We start from the raw sequence: 25,987 nt of genomic DNA, 5'->3' as shown, positions 1-25,987 counted from the left end.
TTTACAAAGAGGATGATACAAAATGAATTCAATAAATTCTTATTTATTCTTGCTTAATAAATGTTTGATTCTCTGTATGTTTGTTATTTGCAGCTCTATATTTTGTGTAAATGCATATTCTAAACTAGTCTTTAGATTCTTCTTAGGTTTATTTAAATTTGCAAGAGATAGAAAATCATTTTAGTTGAAACTGGAAAGAAGTATTTAGTGCCCATGAGAGACCCAGAGAGCATGGGGACTGTGCTGACAGTCACTGCAATGGCTTTTTAGCTTACGGTCATATTCTTAGGCTGTGCAGGTACTATGAAATGCAAGCTCACCTGGAAACATTCAGAGACACTGGAGACATTTGTGCTCCCACGTGGACCTCACGTGCCCACAGCAGGAGCACGCTTTGGAGCCTGCCAAGGAGTGTTCCCCATTTGAAGTACAGATTAAGTCACCTGGTTTTGAAGGCCAATTTTACTGGCATAAACACAGGTGGTTCCATGCCAGCTTGATTCAGCCCCATCTGAAGGCAAGGGCACATTTAATTTACTGCTACAGACCCAGCCATTGGCTATTGCTCTTGTGTGTTTGCACACACATGGTACAAACAGTTGCAGCATCTCTCTTGCCCTTTGGTATTTGAGTCAATCAGAGCTTCCTCTTAATGACTTTTAAATTATTTTTAACCACCATCACTGCATCCTTTCTTTCATGCATTTTCAGTGAAGTGGTTTAATTTTTTTGCTTATTTTAATGAGGGGGTTTGTTGGTACTAAAGCAACCAAAAGACTCACATAGCAACTCAATATTGTCAGGTCATTAAGACACAGGCTTTTAGCTGTGCTGTGCCCAAGAAATGGACCCCATCCTGTTCTGCTATGAACAAGGTATCCCAGCGTGTGTTTGCCTTCCTGACAATTTAGCGTGTGCTGAAAAGTGCTCTAGTTGTAAAGACAGGAATTATGACATTTACAGCGTGCATTACAGGCAAGAGAGGTACTGCCATAGGAAATATTTGAAATTGGTCTTCTGCTGTGATTTTCAAAGTAATTTTAGGCCTTATTTTGAGTCCTTAGCATAAGAGAAAGAAAGCAGTAACACAGCAAATCTTGGACCACGCTGAGTGAAATAGAGCGATTAAAAAAAGTCTCCTTGTTTTGCAAGAAAAGAATCTGCTGTAAACTCACCAATACTGTAATTTTCCAAGTGGTCTTCCTTTATACTGTCTGACTAAAACAGAGACAAAAACTAGTAAATAGTGATGATACAAAATGTTTAATTTACATGCAACATTTATGGGACATCAAGGCAGCAAACCATACAATTTTGGCATTTTTTCAAATTTTTTGAAAAATGAATAATGTTTTGAACTGCAAAAGACACACAACTGATTTCTCATGCACAAACGACACTTACAAACTCACTGTGGTGTCAGACTACATAAAAGACTTAAGTTAAATGACACAAATTTCACACCAGTAGCTCCAAGAAAAGAGCCATCAGCTAACATGACCGAAAATCATGATTATACCCCGCACCAAAATATCGGTGTAGTGGGGAAGTGTTTAACAGCAAACAAGAGTGATTAAATTACTGTACCTTGGTGTAGAATGTTAACTTCTGGAATCCTGATTCCCTCATTGTATTTGTAGTAAAAATGTATCTCTAGTTTACAAATTAGTATTTAATAATGCTACTGAACTGCCATGAGAGAACAGGTACCTGATGCAATAACCTGAAAAAAGCTATTACATGAAGTAATAGACATTCTGACAGTGTATGAAAGGATTTAATGTTCAGAATTTATTACATAGAAATTAATTGATTTGGGTGGGTACATGAGGGCTTGAAAGACAAGGTCTGGTGGATTTTGCTGTGCTGCTTTAAAACACCGCATTAAAATGGCATCAATAGTTGTTTACTCTGCCATGGGTGCAGTAACTTCTAGCACTCTGGACTAGAGAGTTGAGGAGAAGTATCTTGAACCTCCTGCAGCTAAATCCATCAGTGCCTTGCCTTCAAGAGACATGTAGCCCCATACTTACGAGGGCTAAACATTCCTGTAGTTTTTAGTAAAGGTGAGAATGGATTCTCCTTCTTTCAACTCCCCCTCCCCCTCAAATGACCAGACTATAGTAGTAGTGCCAAGGGTACCATTACAAGAGGCAAATCAACTAAAACAGTACAGAGTGTAGTGACAGACTGTAAACATCTAAAAGTAAGCAATAATTAAAAATCTCCTCGTATTGCAGCTACTCATGTAAACAATTTATGAAACTTCTTTGGCACAAAAAAGCATTTTCCCTAGCACTTATAAATACAACATACGTGCGCTTAAGTTTCGTTTAAAAAGTTACCAATCGTACTGATATGCATTACCTTGATTAGCAAAATTCATAGATAAAGGATTCATTATATCTTACAAAGAATTAAGAATATAGTTTGCAATTCAAAAATTAATTTGCAAACTTTGAAACTCTAGGGTAATCTGTAAAGTTTGTTTTATTTAAAAAAATGTCTCAGGTAATTCGTATCAGTAATTTAAATCAATGGCAAATCATTTGAGAAAACTGATTTAAACAAGTTCTAGCATATTACCTAATCAAGAAAAATACCTATTGCACTACTACAGGAATGAGAAAACTCTTTAACATGAGAACATTGTCTTTACATTTTCATTGCTTCCCCTTTTTCACTCTCCTTGGGATGTTCCCAATAAACACACAATCCAAGCTTCCCAAGGTGCTAACCGCACCATCCTTAGACCCCATCTTTCCAGAAAGGCAACACAGTGCCAATAAACCAAGACATTTCTCATATGATCTTATTCTATCCCTAACTCAGGTCACGCAAAAGCATTTAGTGAGCTGCTTCGACATTTACAAATCACTAAGTATGCCTGATTGAGATGATCAATTTACATTTGTTATTCTCATGCAACTTCAAGAACCAGGAAGAGATGTTTTGGTGTGATTTTTCAGTGTGATTCATACAGCTCATAAGTGTAATGATGCTAGCTAGAATGCAAATTTAACATTCAGTCAACTTGAGAAGATCTATTGATAGGTTAAATATGCAGTTTGAGGTCCTATGTAACATACACAGATGAAAAGCTGTATTTCTAAGTAAAATATTTATTTGCTTACGAAGACTGAAGTTAAGGATTCCCTGTCTCATCTGCAATAGTTGACAGATATTTAAAGCACTGCAAAGAAGCACCGTGGTTAGAGTATGGCCAGCCTGTTAGCTGTTATAAGGAAGAAGAAAGGTCATGGCAGTTAAGTAGGGGACTGATTTCCAACTGTTTCATTTTAAAAATCAGTTGTAGCATCAAATTGTAAGTATGTCCTGTACTTGACTGTGAGTTTTAAATAATTTAAATAGAAATTTTGAAAAAGTCCTCTGGAAAAGAAAGTTTGAATGAAAACTGACAGAATTTGTGAATCAAACAGGTAAGTGCAAAAAAAGGAAAAATAAAGCAGCATATTTTTTGACTTAGACTTAGCAGTCTTCATTGCGGGTCATATTGCAGAATGTAATTACAAACCAAATGCATACAACACAAAAGCTCTTCCTTGTTGTGTATATCTACTCAAGATGGTGTTAAGCCTGGACTTGTCATCTCTGTTGTGGGACTTGCAAGATATTCGCTTGATTTCAGACTTGTGAGAGATTTATAGCTTGCTACTGAAGTAAGAGAACCACAGAGACCAAGCAGTGATGGAGTGTCTTCCTTCCCTGTTAAGAGAAACAAGGATTAAGCTAATGGTTATTACAACACAAGATTACCTGACTGCAGAAAACTGAGGCAAGAGAGAATACTGGTTCATGTACCCTAGTATCAATTACATACTATCACTTTAGCACACACATACTTCACAAACACAGCCAAGAAAATATATCATTTATTCTGCACCTTTACTGCCCAGCTGGGACAGAGACTGTGAACCTACCTACCAGGTTGGGCTGCAGCCAGTCTCCTGCAGAGGAAGAGGCAGAGGTTCTACTGACTACACAGTGAATAGAAGTTACCAAATCAAGCACTTCTTTTAATTGAACACACTGTAAATGGAAGTGAAGTTACTAATGCAACCAGAGATCTCATTTTCAATCCCTCAGAAAGAAGCAGAATTAACTGGAATGCAGATGTATTTCCTTAACAATGAACCTGTTTGGTTTTTTTAATCCTTCTTGATTAATTTGAAGTGTGCTAGGTTCCCACCACTAAAAAGTCCCACGGTGCAAGAGTAGCAGTGCAGTTATCTATCCTATCTTCCAAATACACCTGAAATTGAACATAAAATATGCTTTCAGGTATAAAACTGCACCAGACAATTTCTCCATTTAGTGTATGGCCTCCCTTCTCAGACTATTAGATTAACTTACTTTGGTGCTAACCCAGCTAGTACACTACATGATACAGAAGCTGTTCTACAAAAATCTCCGTATTTCATCCTCCTGGCTCACCTGCAGTAGAGAAATGATTAGATAACCAGTCACAGTCAACTAGAACTAGATTTTAAAAGTGAGTTAAAGACCACAGGCACAAGAGTTTATTGGTAAGCCCATCAACCAGAATTAAAAAATAAATCACATCTATAAAGTGGTGTTTCTTAAAACTGTGTCTCCTGTTCCTGACAGAAAAGTTTTACTCTTCAAGAAGGATGTAAGGAAAACAAACAAACCAACTCCAACAATTCATTATGGAAAATATAAGTGACATGTAGTTCTCTTGCGTCATTTATAGTTCTTATTAGCAGTTTCCAGTATATTTTGGGTCTCACCTCTACCAAGAATTGTCTGAATGACTTAATAGGCTTCCTAAAAAATGAACTAGATTAGCCCTTTTAAAGTCTTGACTGCTAGAAAAATCTTTATTCACAGAAAAATTATCTTTTAGAAACTATGGAGGACATAAATTACACCAAAAGCAGTATAACACACTTCAGGCACAGCCTCTAAATTCAACAACTGTAAAGCTAAAACCTGACTCACAAATTAGCTCATGTGCCTCCCTCAGCAGTACTGTGGAAGTTTACTATTTTTAATCTTTTAATTAAAACTGCCATACTGAGAAGCAGACAAGAGGAATGTGATCTTGCTGTTACAATATTGTGTCTTACCAAATTATATTAAAGTTTAGGTAATGATGGACCTCACTAATTTAGATGTGAGACATCATGCTACTTTTAAAGATAGAGTCCTGAAATCGAAACCTAAAACATTATCAGTGTTTTTGCCACACCGTAACTCACAGAAGATAAAACTGAGCATAAACTTAAAAGGATTAGAATTGCAAAAACCAGTTGAAAGTAGATCTGCTATAGAACTCTCTTCATAATAGCCATGCTATTTCTATTTCACTTTCTCTAAGCTAACTTGAAACAATTGGATTTTAAGACTTTTTTTCAGTAAAAAAGAGATGTTTTCACATCCTTCATATTTTGAAAATAAAAAATTTTAGAGTTATGAACTAGTAAGGCTCCATACTGCAGAGAATATTCAATGTTAGCATTTGATGAGATACAAAAAGTTGTTTATACTAATTTCTGTTCCATACCCAAAACAATACTATGTCAAAAGTCTTCCAGCATTTTTCTGCTTTTCACAATCGTCCACAAGATGGAGCTGTTAAACTCTGATAAGCATACAGATTTTGAAGGAAGTGGTATATTATAATTACATACTGGCATGGTCTGTAACACCTTCATCTCTGGGAGGTGTATGCAGTGGGAATGGGAAAAGTATGCAGTTCACTTCTTTGTTCATGCTGAAGATTCATCGCACAGGGATTGGACATCAGAGCTATGAAGAATGAAATAAAATGAAGCTACCAAACGGGCACTGTACCTTCATTTAACAAGTTTATTCCATCCTGCTTTCCATCTTGTGAGTGACCTGGATCCAGAGAGGTTTGAGAAAGACTAACTTCCGCTGAAAGTTGGTCCAGGCTTTGAAAACTTTTCCTGTAAAACAGGTAATAATTTTTAATAGTAACACATTTAAAGATTTCAGTAGAAAACTTTTTAAGTCTTTTTTTTTTTTAATACACAGTTAATCTTTCCTCTCTTAAACACCTTCTCTGTTTCTTCTGTGTTTCCTAAGGCACTGTTTTTTCCTAAAACAGTGAACAAAAATTTTGATTAATCCCAGGGAAGGAAAATCTTATGGTAAGTAAGAAAAACTGAAATCTTCTGGTAACTGATCCTTGTACATTCTAATGGGTAATTCTGATAGGATGCATTTAAGAGTATGCTAAAGGAAACTTATAATTCTGAGTTTTCCTGCTCCTTTAAAGGTGAATTAAAATAAATATTCAACTTACTCATCCCATTGTTGATTGTGCTTTCTATAGAGTAGAGTGTCCAAGGCAACAGCATTGACATCCAGAGCTCCTGGGGAAGGCCACTGATTGGTGAGGTGAGTAGTTAGTTCTTGTCTTGATCTCAAATCATTATTCTTTAGCACAGTCCTGTGAATATGAAAAGCACCAAATATCACTCTATTAAATGTAATTCCTTAAGTTACAGTAAGAAAAACAGAACAAATAGTCCTGTCCAAGTTCATGTTCTACGTCGAGTGACTGACAGATTGCAATTTTCATAAAGCAGTTCAATGAACAGTTTCATAAAACTGTTCAACTTTTCCTGTGGGAAGCAACTTATAAACAAAAAGTAACTTCAAGAGTTGACATAACATTCTTTCTGCAGAAGCAATAAACCTGCATTTTAAAGATGCTTTCTGTCTGCATGAGTTATTAGCAAGCCAACTACTTTGCATGGGAACATGATGTTCTTTTTTTCCAATTTTTTACAGTTTTAAAGTACAAAAAAGCACCTCACCCCACAATATTTTTGAGGGATGAACTAAAAACCAGATGTGTTAACTCCATGATATGCTATGTAAAATATGACATGTAGCTATTCTGTTTTCTATTGCTTTACAGTTTCTAGCAATTTACTCTTCTAAACTACTGAAAATGTGTTAACTGAGTAGCTTACATGCTTAAGTAAGTTTTGCCTCTCATTCCCATAAAGCAGATCAGTTTTCTAAAGCTCTGGAAATGAGGAAGCTACCAACATTGGAAATTATCTGCCAAAAATCATACAGAAGTAAGGAAGGTTCCTGGGTCTTCAGGTTCCAAGAAAAGATTTCTCTTGTCCCAAAGACAACTTTTTCCAATAGTAAAGGCAACCTGCAATGTACACTGCTACAACATAACTTTAGAAACAACAAAATATTGCTTTAAAAAAAAATCTATAAATCCTCAATGCCAAGAAATCTTAGGCAATAATAAAGTGCTGCTTTATACCACATTAGAATATGTGCAGCCTGAAGCAAGTAACTAACGTTACTGTATCTCCATACTGAAAGTATCCAGGAGTTCAAAGCCAAATGCCACGTTGTTGTCTGACATGCCAAATTGCTTAGAAAATTAAATAACTATTGATGGTACACATACACTTACATGAATTCACAAATAATACTGTCAGATCTATTTTTATAATTTAATTTTGATTCTGGTGACATTCAAACAGTTTAGACAAGAACCTCAAGTAAGGGCACACAACACCACCCAAAGAGTCAAAATTTCCCACAAAACCAGGTAAGCCAATAGCAAGTTCAGCAAGTAATTTTTAGTAGGTGAGAGAGAAAACAGATACACAGCAATTTTGCAAGAAAAGGTGGCAAAGCGCCACAGTGAACAAAACTGTTTTCAAAAACTTCTCTCAAGATGATAAATTTTCCCAATTTTTATGCAGGTGAACAATCAACTTTTCTACCACGGCATCTCCCTCACACCTCCTGCTCTCTATATAGAGTCTGTAGGAAGCACTGCTTTGACTACCCAAAGCTGTTAAAAATTTCAAATGTCTTATATGTTATTCCCTTCAAGGGGGTACATAAAGCATTAATCAGGTCTGTTAAAAGCTTATTTGATGTGAGGAAACTGAACTGTTACGTAGTGAGTTATCGTGATGTGAGCTAGGCAGACTACCTGAACTCGTAATTCAGAAGTACTTACTGCATGCTTCCATAGAGGTGTCATTGAAGCTTATCGTCCTGTCCCACAGGACACTCAGTTTATATTAGCAACTGTGCACACAGTGAATAGTGAGTAGCTAAATGCAAATTAATACACTTACAACATGGTAAATTACCGTTTGAACAACTCCTAGGTGTGATCACCACCCAGCTCAGCAGCAGTGTTTAGCTCACTGTAACAAATAACTAAACCTGCTGAGCAAGGAGGACAGAAATGTCTATGGGCAAGATGATAATAGTAGAATTCTGGTATTTTACACAGGCTTCTGTACTGAGGCCTTCTTCACCTATCTTCATGCTACGGTAGCCTGAAATTTCACGCTTTCTGTTTGGACATAATGAAATCCTGAAACAAACTCTAACCAAACTGCTGCAGGGGTTTTAGCATGGTAACATTTGAAGACAGTTTAAGTAGCTCACTACTCAAAATTGTCCACCATGCTCTGGAAGAAAAATACACACCAAGTAGAATACAGAAGTAAGTTTTCCTCCTCTTAAAACTTCTATGCTTTTATTTTGGAACGTTAAAAATATGTAAAAATAACTCTGAATATACAAAACCAGTACAAGCACTGTGTTCAGCATATACAAAATAGCAATGTAGACACTAAGAAGTTAGACAAAATATTCAGACAAATTCTGACAAAATATAGCAGGTTGTTGGTCATTCCACCTATTCTTTCAGACTTATAAATGATTCAGCTGTTTGTTCTCCTGCAGTTGTTTACTGCAATATCAACGGGTTCCATTGCAGCAAAGGCTTTTTAATGGAACTGCATGCAAACAGCAGTTCTCTCAAGATGAAGATAAATGAAGGCAGTTACACATATTAGCCAGACTTTTTTTTAAGAGTCAAAGTATTAAACTGCGCAGTATACTTCATCTACAAACTCTTCATCATCATGAGGCAGAAGTGATGCTGCTAAGAATATTCAAAAAGGGGAAGAGGGAAAGAAAAGGAGACCAAAAGGCTTTGTGAACGAGTTAGAAGGAAGGAAATATGATCAAGTTTTAATGAAAACAAACATACAAATGTGAAAACCATCAATGTGAAAAAAGATATGCAATATTATGAGTGCTCTCCTACTCTAAAGATTGGTCAGACAACATGAGTTCTAAAAATTAAGAGCTCTCAGAAGACAACAGTTTATTTTATTCAATGCACTTTGTTCCACAAAATTAAAAAAAATTGTACCTACTGTTGACCAACTCCAGACTGCAATATTTAGGTGTTTTAAGCAGAAGGTTTTAATAATCAGGATGTGTGCAATGAAGGTTACCAGCTACTCTCTATTTTTACTGTAAGGTTGTTTAACCATAATAAGAATATTACTATTAAAACTTAATTATTTGCTAGTGTAGCAAAATAACTTTGGCATATGAAAATGATGAAAAACTAGTAGGAAGACTTCACAGAGCAAGAAGACGACACAAACAATGGGTGGTGAAGAACAACTGGCAAATTGGGGTATTTGTGAAATTTGTAAATTTCACAAAAATAGTCAGAATAAAATGTAAAATGAGTATTTTTTGTAATTCACTACAGAAAAAGAACTAGAGCACTCTATGCCTTGATTGGGAAATATTTCAAATCTGTGACAAAATGTTAACAAAAGTTCACATAAAAATAAATGTAATATATAATCTTCTATATAACATGCTGGTGAAAGCAGTTCTGTACTAAAACATACTGAACTGCAACAGCCTCTGTATAAGCAGATTTCCTTCTACTGTTTCTGCTCTACAAAATGAACATTTGGCAAGAACCATGAACTGAGAACCAGAATGACCTGAATGACTGCAGACTCAGTGAACATGACTCAAAAGCCTGGATTTTATAAAGAATATTAAGAAAAGTAATGCCTAAAGCATAACTTATATGGAACAAAATCCATAAACATCATAAGTTGGCAGCTCAAATTTTAAATAAATTTCAATAAAATAGTTTTCTATTCATAGTGGTTTTGTAGCAGCAATAATTTAAGTGAGACGCAAGATAAGGTTTGTAGATAGTTATGTATTAAACCATACAATATAGGAGTAAAAGCAGAGACCAGCTGTTAACCCCTTTACTTCAGACTGGAAATAGAAAACCTGAAAGCGAAATAAAAGATGAGAACAATAGCTTTAATACGTAATTATCAGAGAAAGGTAGCTGGTACATTGAGAGTACAGTGAATGTTAATGAGGGGTCATAAGAGGGTTTTTTTCTGAATGAAAGGCCTTGTGTATGGTATGACTGAGCAAGGTATCCTGGGTTAGCTTGATCAGACTGAGGAGTGCAGACTGGTTTATGGAGAATATATATAAATACATAACAATTTATTAAGAGGGCAGAAGGATTAAACTGGTGTATGGCACATTATACTCACCTATTCTAGGCTTGAAGAAATTCCTGGCTGTCTGAAACCTGTCTTCTTCCCCATCTGCACTAACTGGTATCATTTCTACCTACGAATCCTTTCCATGCCTTTACAGTCACATAAAAAAAGCTCCGTTTTGTAACAAATGGAGTTCACGTTTACTTACAACTTATGAGAGCGGACATGTTCAGTATCCCAAACAGAGAAAAACTAGTTCAAATGTCACAGAATAGGAAATGATCTCACAAATAATACCAATTGCCTAGAAGATTGTCTGGAAGAGGGTTAGACTGTAATCAAATCAACCTGTGGTCTGAAGGCCCTTGGACTCTATGGACCACTTGCAAAAGAGCTGTTAAAAGGTAACCACAAAAACAAGCCAACAAAGGAAGTTCTGAACTTGCTATACAACGCTGTCACCTCCCTGGAAGTTTTAAAGATTCACAGATTTAAAGGGAAAAGCCCACAGGTATCTAATTTTCCCTGTGCCTTAGTATCAAAACACTATCAACTCCCAGCCATTAGATCTACCAACAAAAGTACCAGTTAACTCTGTCTACTTAAGAAACGGATCAAACATACCCTCCCCAAAAGAAGTGTTTCTGGAGACAAAAAGCATTTTTATGAAAAGACTGAATGATTTCAAATGATTTAAGTGCAGAACGTTCTTCTCCCCACAAAATCATACTTGAATAAGACTTCAGTAGATTGTATCTACCTCTTGTATTGCAGACTAGATTAGATTAGATTTAAGCAATCATTGCTTTAGAATGCTTTACAAGTTCAATTTTGACCTACAGGAAGAAAATAATTACTTTTCTCCTGCTCCCAACATTTTTGCCCTGAGCAGTCTTCATCCCAACAAATATTTTTCTAAGGTAACTTCACATCCTATTTAAAGTTCTGAAAAACATTATTTTTAAAAAAATCAATAAATACTGAAAAGATGGCACAGAGAAAGACAATTTTTAATTCCTTTGGAAGTAACTGCTGAACTACTTACACTCTGGAAAATGGTGAGTGCGGGAAAGCTAGCAAAATGCTTATTGGGGCTTACTAAAGAAGAGAGGTATCAGTGACACTGGAGACAGAATCTATTTTCAAAAAATTATTTTTCAAGGAATCAAATATCCTTTCTACATTGCCATGGCATGGACTTCCCATAAAACACATTTGCAAAAAGAGCATAACATACGCAAAAACTAAGACTGCAGATTTTTCAGCATTTTAAATGTATGAAATGCACAGTGTGAGAAGATTTTGCTTTCAATTTTTTTAAGTTATGATGTTTAACTTTTCTCTCATTTTTAGCCCTTTCAAAAAAAAAAAATCCACCAAAAAGAGCACCTACATACAAATTCAAAATACTATTGCAACTAGTAGCTTGCTAGGAAAAAAAGAGATGAGAACAATCTTCTTAATACTAGAATATATCATTAAATACAAACAAATATTTGGCTCATATATAACTATACAGTTATATTCTTGTTCTCTACATCAGGATCCACTATTAAAACGAGCTCCTCTTAAAAAACAAAGAAAGGATTCATTTAAAAAGTATTGCTAATGAATTCTTGCCTGTTACAAAAGAAAACTGATGATTCATTAGCTAATCAATGATAACATACTCCCAACTTACTCATAAGTGCCTGCTTCAAGCAGAGATATATATGCTCCCTGCAGGTCTTTAAATACCTTTACTTTTATCCAAGGAGTCACAGGAACAGCCACAGTATTAACACCAGTTTTATACAGCTATTCACAGAAATGTGACTGCATACTTTTGACTTTCAGTCCTTAAATTGTATACTTATGTAGCGAAAAGTGTTCTGATAAATACCTTTCTCCACCACTGTTCACTGGCTCTGTCTTACTAATGTTGTTCAACTCTGATTTTCTTATTGGAGATTTTTGTTTTATGATTTTATGACTATTTATGAAACACAAGCAGAATATCATTGTGTATGGTACACACACAGTAATAAAAATGCAACCAACAAATTACTGCCCATTTCCACCCTGCTTCCAGTTATGCTGCCCTTTCAGTTGTTCTGGTACAATAACGTGAGAGTCACTCTTAAAATGGATCAGCAAAATGGTTGAAGTTTAAAAATGAATTTAAAATGCCTACTTAAAAAAAAAAATTAATTCATAATGTAACCCCACAAACCGTTCTGTTTCAGCTAGCACCCCTATTGGCAGCTCAGCACCCTCTCAAAAGGATAAGGAATTCCAAATTAACTGCTTCTAAAACCTCCGAATCATAAAATTGTGGCGTGACTCAATTGACACATTTATAGTAGGGGACAGGGACAAAAGACAACTCATACATGGGGTTCCTGCATGCAGAATGGAAAGGATATAAAATCTTTGGTCACTTTATATACTGTAACTTTACTACCTCTGAGAGTCAAAAAAATTCTTCATCTCAAGTTTGGCCCAAGTTAATACAGAAAAGCCTCATCTCAGTAACCACCTAGAACTTCTGGTTCTTATTTCAGCTAGATAACAATTCTAATTTTCCCTGTATCAAATACAGATCCATGTCATTGTAAGCCTGTTCTGAAAGACCCATTTACCCAGATTTTTTGTCTAATAAACAAAAAGCTCTCTTTCCAATTATACCTATGAAAAACCAGTAATTTCTTACCTGCAGGTTTAATTTCTCCAAATCCAGAAAATGCCAGTCCAGCTGGCAATTTGCCCTCCTACCAGCAGATGAAGACAGGAAATAAACCAAACAGATTAATTCCCTAAGAAAGGGAATTATATCAGATGAGTGCTCCAGTTCAAGAACTACCTGAGTAGTGAAAAGTAAAAGTGAAAATAAAAGCTTAAAAAAATAAAAACATTTGAATAAGAAAGAACAAGCTTTAAAACCTTTATCTAAGAGAGGAAATATGGAATGCAAACTCAAATTGATAGCACACATGAATATAACTAAAATCTGTAAGAGCAACTCTAAAATAAAAGGGAACTCTCAAACTGTTGGTACTGTAGCAAGACAGTGAAATGTCTGGACTGGTATATAGTTGGACTTTGAGAAATTAGATCAGCAGGTATGAAAATGAGTTACTTACCAGTAGATTTTGATGTTGCAAAATATGACCTCTCTCAGGTGTGTGCCCTGTGCACAGACACTGTATTCCCCAAATTTGATGCCAGAGTAGTTAGTTTCCAGCAGACTTTCTAATGGCAGCCGCTGCAGTGAGAAAAAGCAGGCATGTCCTAGTGCACCACATTTTCTTACTGTTTCTGACTGGCCAGCAGATCTTCATGTGTAGCAGCAACCATACTAGCCGGGCCACAGAACAGATCCTTTTGATGCTTCTTCAGCAATCTTTATAGTCCTCCTTTCTCATCTCCTAGAGATCTCGAAATACAATCCTTCAGTGACAAAATTACTATCATCAATTCTGTACAGCCTTGGACCTCCTTGACCTCTGGAGTATCTTGGTTGGGCTTATTTTGGCAGTGACACCTGCAGCTTGACTCTTGGTTTCTAGTCCAGTTATGGTGGAAGTTTTTATTTAAGACAGACATGCAGAATAGATCAAAACACACTAAAGTACATCAACTTTGCGTGAGCTCATTAACATGTTAGTGCAGTGTGTGGTGGATACCTCTTCATGTTTTCAACCAAATAACCAAGCAATATTCCTTTGGAGGAGATTACAGGCACAACACAATCAATTTTCCCAGATGTTAGGTCTTAACTGAAAACAAGAAAAATACTGAACTTTGACTAGCAACCACAGGTTATTAAAAATAGCAAAGGAGAGCTTTTAATTCTGTTCTTCAACTATCAATTCCTTTCTGGTGGAAAAAGAGGACTTCTAACAGCTTTTTTGACAGATTATCAAGTTTGCCTTTAACGAATATCCTCTTAAACAGAGCTTGTCATTCAGTGAATAATAAGAATTTTTTCTTCATGTCAAGAAGAACTTTCTATCCACAGCTGAACTCCTTTTAAAAGGACACTTATACAGGAAAAAAGAATCAAGACCATGCTTTGGAACAGATCAGGAAAACTTCACCAAAAATAATAGTCTTGACAATAAATTTTTGCTATTTAAACATACTTCCCTTGGATTCATCAGAACCAGCAGTATCAACTGTAAAACAATTGGGTAAATTTTGAGTTGATAGAACAACTGCTTCTCTAAACTTCCACTCACACGCTAAGACAGCAAGAGTTTCAGCAGTGATATCCAACATTATAAACCTAGAGATGGATCTTCCACATAGATGACTGTCAAAACTAGCATACAAGCATCAGGACGGGGGAAAAAGAGAGGAGACAAAGAAAAAGAGAGGAGATGAGTAAAAGAAAGAAAAAAAAAAGGAAAAGAAAGTGGCAGTCACGACTTAGCAACCCACGAGTCATGTAAGTTCTTGCTGGTATCTGAACGAGGATTCAGAAGCAGTATGACAGAGCTTCAGAGTCTAAGGGAAATACCGGATGAAAGAGAATCTGATCTGAGAGGAAGGGGCGAGGGGAAGAGAGAGGAAAAAGAATAGTACAAATGCGAAATTCAAGACTTCTGGTGTAATTTTTTTTCCACTCTCTCCTACCTAGAACTGGTCAAAAATATGGGGGGGGGGGGGGGGGGGGAGGAAGGGAAGAGGAGAAAAGGTAACATATAAAAGTTTTTGAGATGTGCTGAGTACCATTTGGATTATCATTTGGATAATAAAATAACCAAAATTTAATTAAGTGACTGCATAATAAATCTCAACAACAGAAAAAGCACCAAATTCAAAATCTCAGACAACTTCTTGCTAGCCAAATAGGAAAGCAGCTAGTAAAAGCCTCTTACTAAAGAAATCACCAAACAAACTATGCTATTTTCTTGATTGTAACTTCAAACTTTCCATTTTTGTGCCTTTTTAAGCATTTTTAGGAAATCATTTAAATCATGCTTTATTTTAACAAAACATTGAAAAAAACCACAAGAAACAAAGTTACAATCTTAGAACTGAACCTCAAAGAATGAAAAACATGTTGTATGTTAAATTTACAAATACTATCCACAATTAAAAAAAAAAAAAACAAAAACACCAAAGTTATTTGTGTGTGCGTGCGATTGCCTGGATCATTAGCAACTGAATTGCCTTGAGGCCTACAAAGGTTCGATCCTTTTCATTATCATTTCGAAAGGCTTTACTTCCGCTTCACTCCCAAACTTGTAATTCAATGCCGGATAAAAATTCTGGAATTTGAAACACATAGTGCTAATGTCCATATAACTTAAAGCTTTCTTGCTGTGCTACTGTTATACAATACCTTCATCCATAAAAGTACAGCTATGGGAGAAAAGAGAAAGCATGCCACTATAAAAACCGGTTTTAGTATTCCACATTGGAGACTCAGAGAGGGGGACACAATGACATTACCATGGCAATAAACATGAAAACCGATCAAAGGAGTGTCCCTCTGATTCTCCAATTCACTAAGCAGATGAGGGAGAATGATGGATCTTTTCCATCTTTTTGTAAAGATGACTCCTTACAAAAGGGTGCTTTTGTTAGATAGCACTTTGGAGTCAGCCTGCATTTTGATGGAGATACACCTACATATCTTGTCTTTGAAGTGAGAAATAATATCGAAAGGCTTTAACATTACAGAATTTCAGGTTTATTATAATATAAATTCTTTTTAAAGCACTTCTTAAAAGCTCAGAATGAGATCTCAAATATGATGGTTTAAAAATAAATCCCTTCCTGTCTACTGTATCTTGCAGAATAAGTCCTTTTCTTCAGGCATGCTGCTGTCAATCGAGAAAGTTTTGGCGTCCTGCATGGCAATAACCCCGCATGATCCCTATGTGTCCTAAGAATAGTCTTTTATCTACCACATCTGAGGCTTTGCTATGGTTTTGTTTTATTCTGCACATTACTTTGCTGTGTCTCCCTCTGTGTGCTCCACTCTGACCTCCACAAGTCCATCTGTCCATACACTGCACGTCCAGCTGAACTTTTCCCAGTTATGTTCTCAAGCAAAAAGGAAACTTCTATGTTTTCACAAGTTTCCACCCAACTAAAAACAGAACTTTCCTTCTTGCGGCCTGACCACACCTTTGTAAAACAGGACAGACGTACAATAATGCAACAACCTTAAAAAGCAAACAAAAGTTCCACCAAAAAGAAAAAAACACACTGTACGAACAAAACAATTATGCTACCTGCCACAATAGCCAATATTTTCTCTAAGCTATATTAAAAGAAAGTATAGACATGTTGAGAAAAAAGGGGAGCAGAAAACAGAGCAGAGTGCAATGCTATGGATTTAAAACTGATGCTGCTAACTTGGGAGAGGCAGAGGGCACAGGGAAAGCATTACAAAGGAAAGGTGGCTAATGTGAATTACGATTTGATAGCAGGGATGCCTGAAAGCTCTAAAAGGAAAGGAGGATTAGCATTCTCAGTTTTGACATTCCAGGAAATTCACCAAGAAGATCAAATACTGAATTCTAATCTCCAAGTTCTTTTCAGTGAGAAAATAAAGCAGCTACGACAAATAGGATTTACTGTACTTAGACAGTTGAGGGACTCAGTTTCTTAGAAGTGTCCTGAGAGAGGACTATCCGAAAAAGAAGGTAAGAGTGCTAAAGAAGTGATCCGACTTCCTTATTTCTCCAGATGATTTAGTTCTTGGGGGAGGATTACAAAGCCAGGCAACTCGCACTTAAAGTTTTATTCACAAGGGGACATGAAACACAGATTTAATTTCAAAGCCTGTGCTCAGATCCTTCTGCTTCTGTCTCCTTGGACAAGCCTTCCTCTGCTTTGTCCTTGACAGCAGTTACAGCCTGTATCCTCTACAGCCTCGCGCCCTCCCCGTGTGCTCCTCAGCAGAACATCTGTGGCAGCGCTCTGAAGGCACTAGAGCGTGCATACACAGCACCCGGATAAGCAAGTTTTTAACCAAATGGGACATGATCAGTCCTTGGAAGGGAATAATCTTTGCTGCAAACAACGTAGCAAATCTTTCTTTAAGTGCTCCAAAATAGATCTGATGTGACATAGTGTGTTTCTACCAAAAAGGAGCTCATTTTGCCTAGGCTAAAACACGTGCGAACGTACCCTGGCATGCTGCTCCAACAGAACTAGCGTGTCTACATCAAGGTGCTGCTGAGAGGGAGCTGATTTACTTTTCCAAAAGGCAGGATTCATTAGCTTGAGCTTGATGCAGTGCAAACAAAGAAAAATCGGTATGTGAAAGCTACTCCAATAACCAGCACTTAGAAAAGAGTGAGGCAGAGGTGGTAGGCTGTGTGCGGCTCAGGAGCAGAAATACACAGAACATTCACAGGAATAAAGAGTCTCACTGATGCAAACAGCCTCTCAGGGCTGTGACTAAGCTGTCATTTACTGTGTTTACAAAGACATTTTTATTACCCAGATGGGAACTGCAGTATAGCTGGATCTAACAGCCAGGTAGATTAGAATATTAAAAGCAGAGTATTTGGGCCTTGAAAGGACTGATCACTTCTGGGATAACAATCAGGCAAGTCAAATAAAACTAACCTTAAGATTTGCTAAAACATACAACAAATTCTTAATTATACAAACAAGTTTAATGCAATATAAAACGTGAGTGCCCCTACAGTTTAATTTGAATCTTATTTGTGCCATAATCAAAGACAGAATTCCAGATGCAGAAGAGTTTTCTTAAGTTTCTTTCCTTCCACGTGCCCCTCCACAAAACACCAGAACAAGCCAGTGACATAGGAAGAAACAGCAGAGGCGAATAAACAACAGAGAGCTATAAAAAGGTATAGCAGGTAGCATAACAAGAGGAAACTGAGAAATACATTCTTGATGCATTTGCTAAACTAAAAAAAAAAAAAAATTGTGCCAGCTGGGACAAAGGGTCACAGCATCCTACACCAGGCACACCAGCCTGACAACTAGAAAAATACCCTTAGGAAAGTCCATGCTGGCAAACATTATGCAAATCACTGATCATTTCAACGAAAATCACAGCAGAGGCAGAAGAAAAAAAAAAATTTAAAGCATTTTCTGTTGAGATTTTTACCTGTGCACACAATGCTTTGCTTTTTCATTAGCATTTTATTAAAAAATATTTTTTGTTAAAGGATTATGTTTATATAATATCAACGAGTCACTATCCAGGAGATGAGTCATTATCCAGGAAACTGATGGAATCTCTCTTGTAATCATACATCGATTTTTAACATATAAATATCAATTTCAGCTACAGAATCTCAACTTAAAACTTTAAGGTGATGGATCAGCAGAGAAAGTTTGCCATAGATCATAGGGTGTAAGCTAAAAGAAAGATCAAGAATCACTCTACGGGAGAAGAAAGCCTGTTTAAACCATGATAAAGAGTTTTAATGTAAGGCTCTTGTGGGCAAACTGCTTGAGATTTTGCCTGGTCACTTCTTTGACTGAGCTAACTAGTCCTCCAAGAGACATCCAACATCCCTGTGCAGGATCTTAGCAGAGGAAGAAATGGCTGCCCTGTCATTTTGAATACTCCGTGAGCAAAAAGTTCCTTGATACTTTTCTCTCTCTCTCTCTCCCCCATTGTATTTTGAAAGTTATGAAATCCAAAGGGTATTCTTCAGTTAGATACTCCACAGATTCCAGGTTTCTTTTGGCTGACCTCCTGAGAGGTGTTACTTTTAAGCACTGGCTTTAAGAACCGTCCCACCATTCAAATATGCTTGTTCTAAAGAAGAACAGAGCCAAAAGCACCACTCTCTAATGTTCAACTGCAAAAAGTCCGAAGCATAACCAGACTTGGGTTTTTTTTGAAATAAGTGTAATCAGTCACCTCAGGCAAATAACGTACTGTTTACTGGGCCATTAAGTGAACAGCTACAGGATTAGCTCCAACATTATGCTGCAGCAGTACAGACTCCAGGATTAACTTAGCCACTAAGTGGCAAATTGGGTCACAGGTATAACTTCTGTAAGGTCTACTGGATCCCAAACCATGGCTATAAATGCTCCCATTACTGTTGATACGTGACATTGCAAATATCTTCCAAGCCACTTTTGTTCTTTGCTTTGAAAGCTTTTAGAAGGTAACAGAACCACAATATTAAGTTGCCTCTCTGCAACAGCGACAGCAGTTGTTTCTGAAGAAAGCAGATGAGGGGCAGAATATGCCTCATCACCCTCAATACATATTGACACATATCACTAGGCAATCACTCCATCTGCAGATGCTGCAGATGTGGTAATAGAGCAAGCTGTTCTTGATCAGCTGTGTATTTGTTTAGACATATCTGGCTGATAATCAGGTGGTCTAGTGCAGTTCTGCTTTTCTAACCTGATTTGCCATCAGACATCTACCAGCAAAGTGAGACATCCAGTCCCCAGATGGCTGGGCATATTATTATGAAATCCAATTCAGTTAAGACACGCACAAAAATTTTACTTTTTTGTGAATATCTAATTTGACAAATTTTCACTGTTTTCCAGGTACTGAAATTCATGAGACCCATGAAATGGCTTTTAACTACATTTAAACCTGTGTTCATAGTAGTTTCAATACTCAGGCTTGTGAGACAAAGTTAACATTATTGAGAATTGCAGAGCATTAAGTTTTTCATTGCAGCTGTAACACAAAAATGCCTTCTGACTAAGCTGTTTCAATCTCCCATCTCCATATTTATTCCACACCTTACATTAAACAACCTTTTAAAATGTGAATATGGAAAAGTTTCTCTGTTAGTAATCTGATTTATAAGCTTAAGGCCTTGTTGACTCCACAGGTGTTATTTGATTTCCAACTCAGCAACAGTAACAACCTATACTGCCAAGAAAGTCAGATCTCTATTTCCATGGGCTTTTTTTTTTGGAGGCCGACCTAAAAATAGATTCAGATTCTGCCCCCATCCATTGTGAGTATGTGTAAAACATTTTGTCTGGGGTGCGTGTGAAAGACCATTTTGGAAACATCAACAAGTACGTATCAATAGAAATTTGAAGCAATAGAACTTGCTACCTTAGCAGCAACAGCAAGTGGAATAGAACAGCATCATTAAAAAGAAAATATAGAATGTTTATTTATAATAGTTTCCATTACACAGCAAATGACCCCAAATCAGATCTCAAAGTGTTTTACAAACATCAATGTAAAATGCCTCAGCACTGAAGTAACACAGGCAGAATTACAATCCCAAACTTGTTCTTAGTCGCTAGTAAAAAATCCAAAAAAGATTACAGCATACATTCATGACTTCAATATACTACTAATGGTAGGGGAGCATAACACTAAGATACGGAATTCCATAAGCACTGTTCTAAAATGGCTGGATCGTAAAAAGCACTTGGCCAAAACTCATGACTCATTTCAGATACATTAGTGATACAACATGGTCTGCTGGATCAGCACTTCATCCTTCAACAGGAAACACCCCCACAAAAACGAACAACAAAAGAAAACACACAGAAAAAGAACAAGTCTGAAAGAATGATTAAAAGACGTTAATTGTGAGTGGTGTTCACTATTGGAAACCTGCTAGGAATATTCCTTCCCATCCCTCTCCAAATAAGAAACGAGGGGCTCCTACCCAGTTTAGGAAGAGTTCACCTGACATGCATGCTATGCTCAAACCACTACTGCAAAATTATATTTCTCTCTCCAAATTTCTAGCATAGTCCAACTCCTGACTGCAGTCTCTCACAGGAAGCTATACAACAACATACTGTCAAGATACCACAGAAATTGCTCCAGAATTTAAGCCATTACATAAAGAAGCCAGCAAACAAAGCTGAAAGCCAAAGATTGAGATCTTAAAAACAGTCTGATCACATATAGCTTGGCTGAAAATTAATACAGCGTCCAAATATTCAAATTTTCCAACTATCAAAGTGGGTATAAGTAAGGTCATCTCCCCAGAAAACAATCAGGCTGGCCAAAGAACTATGAGTTATTAGCTGTATCAGTAAGTTCAGAAGAGTCCTCTAGAAAAGGTACCTCTCAAAAGCTTACAAGCAACCCCCCCAAAAAAAAACCCCACCAAAAACAACTAAGACTCAGAAAAATTTAAAGTCTTTTTTCCTTGAGTCTGAAAGTGGCATAAATAAAAAGCACATGCTGCATTCCTGGGGATTTTCATAGAACGAAACATTTCAAGCACTCGCAATAAAATGATCTAACAGAAGATTGCGGGGGGGGGGGACTTTGTTTACTAGACAGAATTACTTTTTACTGCACAGAAAAGACCCTTCTGGGTGGTGTCTCTATGAAACACTAGGCACAGGGAACCTAAGTACCCTTAAGCCATCCTTGTATTCTCCTTATTCTGGATTATTTCAAAAGGCCACAGCTGACTTCCATTTTACATCAGGGCTCAGACACATACAGGTCACCTCAGATCTAAGGTAAAATAATTTATCTTGTATTTGTCATGAACTGAATGAAACACGCAGTTACTGCAGATGTGTATTATGGCAATTTATCACCTCACAGTGAGCTGTTCACTCTCTGGGTCTCTAAACGATACCAAGGAGTCCATCTGCAAAAGAACAGTACCTCCTTACCCCCAGGGAGGTCGGTGAGGATGAGCTACCTCTAGATTATGAAATACTCAAATATTTATCACATTAGAAACCACACATGCTATTAAAAGATTTAAACCTCTTCCTGTGGTTTAGCCTCTTAGCCTACACTGAAGAAAGGGTGAGCAGCAAACTGTTTCATCAATTTCAATGTTTTTAGGACGACCAGATGAACTTCTGCTGTGTCTGACTCCACACAAATAAAATAGAAGTTTTACAAAAGAAATAAATATTTCTTTGTCCTCTCCTACTTCTCTGCCTCCTTAAAATTTTGAAGTGTTCAAAAATCAGGTTGCTTCCAGTAATGTGTTTTCTGCTTTTTAAAGAGTAGCCTTAAAGCTGGAAGTAATTAAATTTTAAGAACATTTTAGAAAAATGTGTTAAAAATTTAAGTACGTTTACTGTAGGTTATTTCAGATTTGCAAAAAAAAACCTTACAATTATTCTGTCCTACACTGCTGCAGCTTTCAGGATAGCTGTTTCTGAATATAAAACTTGTCAGAACAGAAAAAGGGCAGAAATAATCAATTTGTTTAAGAAATCTGGCTCATATCCACAGGACCAGAAGTTCTTCATATTATATAGTTAAATAAGTTAAATAATACTGTTCTAACAAAGTTTCTCCATTACGCTAACTTACAACTGGTCCTGCAGTTCCACAATGATATATTCCAGCTGCTCCTTCTCCATTTTATGGGCTAGATCCATATCTTCAATTCTTTGTAACAGCAGTTTATTCTGTGAGATAGATTCAGACAGCTGATTTTCTCTAAGTCGTACCAATTCTTCAAGGTAACCCTAGAAATATAAATGTTAGAAAGCCTTAAGGAACATTATCAAAAGAAAGTCTTCATTACATGTGTTCATGTTTTCCAGCTTAAGATACATACAGTTTGGGTTTTTTTTAATGGACTAGTAAATTTACTTAAGAATAGTATGGTGTTTTCTAATAGGAACTGAGAACATCATGTTCTAATTACTGGTCATCCGTATTCCAGAGAAGGAATAGAATAATGAATGAAACAGTGAGATACGAGTGGCACCAGCATGAAAATCTAAAATCCACTGATAAAGACTTTCTAACACTAACTCAGTCTTCAAAAACGAACAACAAAAAACAGTCACTAGCACAACAAAAAGAACAGAACTCTACTACTTTTGTAACACATACTGGATGTTAGATATTGCTTAAGAAGAACAAGAGATGAATGAATCTATACTGTTAATGAAAGGGATCTGGTATTGTCACCAAAAACCAGTTTCCTGAAAACTTCCTTCTCTGAAAAGAGAACTGCAGTACCAAATTACACATTAAAATGACAAAGAAGTTATTTGCTGAAATGAAGATTAATCTGTAGTCAAGCATAAGATAGCAAAAATGGTGAAGGTTACTTATTTAGTGATATTTGACATGTATAACTGGAATGTGCACGTGCACTTATGCCATCATTTTTAGATATGGGGCAGCCCTCATCACATTCCAAGCTATGACTTTTGTCATTTACAAAAGTCCAAAATGTGAGCATTTAACAGTAACTGTGATGGCAGGCTGGTCACTGAGTATTTCACAGATTAAACATCTAGTTACAATATGGAGAAGCTATTTCTTTGTCTTCTTCCAGCAGAGTCCCAGCATGTCAGATGCTAGTATCTAACAAAGAAAGGATATTAACAGGAGATACAATAAGTGTGTACTCTGTAAAATTTTGCACAGTTGTCAAAGCTTTCAAAAAAATTAATAACACTTTTGTAAGTATATAAAGATGCTAACATCTGTTAGACACGCTATTAATAAATTAAAAAGTAGTTTTCATAGAGCCACAAAACAGGCACAGTCTTGCTGAATAAGCAACCAGGTTTCACATTAGTAGGTCAGGGAAATGCTAGTAACATAATTCATTGCCACAAAGATGATTAACTGACTAGAGCATCTGTCATATGAGGAGGGGCTGAGAGCTGCAACTGTTCAGCCTAGAGAAGAGAAGGCTCAGGGAGACCTTACTGACATGCATAAATACCTAAAAGAAGAGTGTAAAGAAGATGGAGACAGACTCTTCTCGGTGGTATCCAGTGAAAAGATAAGAGACAATAGGCACAAATTGGGATACAGGAAGTTCTGTTTAAATGCAAGAGAAAACCTCTTTACTGTAAGGGTGGTCAAGCACCAGAACAGGTTGCCCAGCGAGGTTGTGGAGTCTCCATCCCTGGAGATATTCAAAACCCAACTGGACACGGTCTTGAGCAACCTGCTCTACTTTACCCTGCTTTGAGCAAGGGAGGTTGGACTAGATGAACCCCAGAGGTTTCTTCCAACCACAATGATTCTATGATTTTGTGATTACATATAGTTCTATCCCCACTGGATATATTTACATCTAAGAAGAATTGATCTTGGCCTCAGTAAAAGTTGCAAGGAGTCTTGAGAGGTTCTCAGTAGGCCTAGTTCTGTCCAGTCAAATGTTACTATTATCTTGACTGTTAACACACTGCTTAGAGCTCTAAGCAGTGCTTTGAAAGTACTAAATGATACATTAGAACATACGTAAACTTCCTGTCCCTCAGCCCTGTCAAATAAACATTTTACAAACAAATTTTAGACGCGTAACATCAGTATCAGTAACAGAATATTATGAAGAGTAAACACCTGCATCTATAGTGACATGGGAGATGCATCCCACTAGAGAAAGCATATGAAATTCCACTATAAACACTACATAAAGAATTTCAAAGAATCACATAATTTGGGAGTTTACCACATCAAAAATCAACTGCTTATACCATTCCAAAATAAGGATGGAATGACTTCCACATAACAAATGAGTAAACTATGATTCATTAATCTGGCCAAGACACAACTTGGAAAAGGCAACTTGGAAAAGACAAACTCCTCATATTTCCTGGGTGGCATGGAGAGGGAAGGAAGGAACTGACTGTTCATCATGTTTTTAAAATACAAGAACTAGGCACCATGAAATGAAGCTAATAGGAGCCAGATTCAGAAGAAAGAAGAAGAGGTGGCTCTTCACACAACAGATGGTAGATATGCGGAACACTTTGCCAAAAAAATCATTTGGATGCTAAAAATTTACATGGGCTCAAGGGATACTTGACAAGTATTTGGAAGAGAGATTCATTGCAGATTACTAAGCCGACAAACCATATCAGCTTCAGGAAGTCTCTGAGCTGATATGGGTTGGCCAGGAGAGTACTGGAGGAAAAAATATTACATAAACATTTGCTCTATTTTTACTTTTCCCTAAAAATCTGTTTTTGGCAAAGATCCAAGATCTCTGGGATGTAGGATAGATGGATCCTTGGTTTGAACCCGTATAGCACTGTTGATCCAATAGGAGCAGTGCCAGAATTTACCTTACTACAATAACACCAGATTCTATTCCACCATTCAGACAACTCACAGAAGACAGAGACACCTTGGATCTCACCTGAAATCCAGTCACTTGTCATATCATTACCCTGGCAAACATCATTCACCTGTAGTAGTAATGACTGTGGTAGATACACTTACTTTGGAGTCATAAAATGAATTTATGTTTGTGTGTGCAAAGTGAATGACAACAGGGCAAAAGAAGGATGTATCAGACCATCGGTCACTAAGAATATGCTTGTTTTTTTGTCACAAACATCCAGTTTTCCAATACACAATGTCAGAGAGCCTCTTGTGTTTAAAATAAAATGTTCTACCTCTGATGAATTGGTACGTACTGCACTGAGTGCAACTCAACTGTTGTTGCAATTTATTGCCCTGAAAAGGGTCCTGAAAAGCAAAGGAGAGAAACAGTCGAGAAAGGAGCTCTATCCCATAGTCCATCTTTAACCTCTAATAGTCATTTGTTCAAGTTATGATAGAACAGACACAGCTGAAGTGAATTAAAGAAAAGCTTGACAGGCAGGTCCTAAATGAAAATTAGACAATGGAAAATTTTCCATCTGATAGAAGGAAAAGTCATTTTGCTGTTGCAATTCTGGAGTAGGAATTCTAAAGGAGGATAATTAAGAAGGTAGCAACTGCTGTCACAGCAGCTAAC

At 36.8% G+C, this 25,987-nt stretch overlaps 1 protein-coding gene across 2 annotated transcripts in view; it reads right to left on the bottom strand.

Annotated features, from left to right (window-relative positions):
* Nucleotides 1-1,596: 1,596 nt before the first annotated feature.
* Nucleotides 1,597-25,987, bottom strand: part of RUNDC3B (RUN domain containing 3B) — a 55,127-nt gene continuing 30,736 nt past the window's right edge. For both annotated transcript variants that reach the window (XM_026098735.2, XM_026098734.2), the window contains exons 8-11: nucleotides 22,582-22,739; nucleotides 6,314-6,460; nucleotides 5,839-5,954; nucleotides 1,597-3,726 (exon numbers count right to left, since the gene is read on the bottom strand). In XM_026098735.2, coding sequence (XP_025954520.1) covers nucleotides 3,581-3,726; nucleotides 5,839-5,954; nucleotides 6,314-6,460; nucleotides 22,582-22,739 — 567 coding nt within the window. In that variant the 3' untranslated portion in view covers nucleotides 1,597-3,580. The remainder of the gene's footprint in view (nucleotides 3,727-5,838; nucleotides 5,955-6,313; nucleotides 6,461-22,581; nucleotides 22,740-25,987) is intronic.

Source organism: Dromaius novaehollandiae, chromosome 2 (genome assembly GCF_036370855.1).
Source record: "Dromaius novaehollandiae isolate bDroNov1 chromosome 2, bDroNov1.hap1, whole genome shotgun sequence".
NCBI lineage: Eukaryota > Metazoa > Chordata > Aves > Casuariiformes > Dromaiidae > Dromaius > Dromaius novaehollandiae.
The sequence above is the reverse complement of the archived record's forward strand: the minus strand, read 5'-3'. Positions and strand labels throughout refer to the sequence as shown.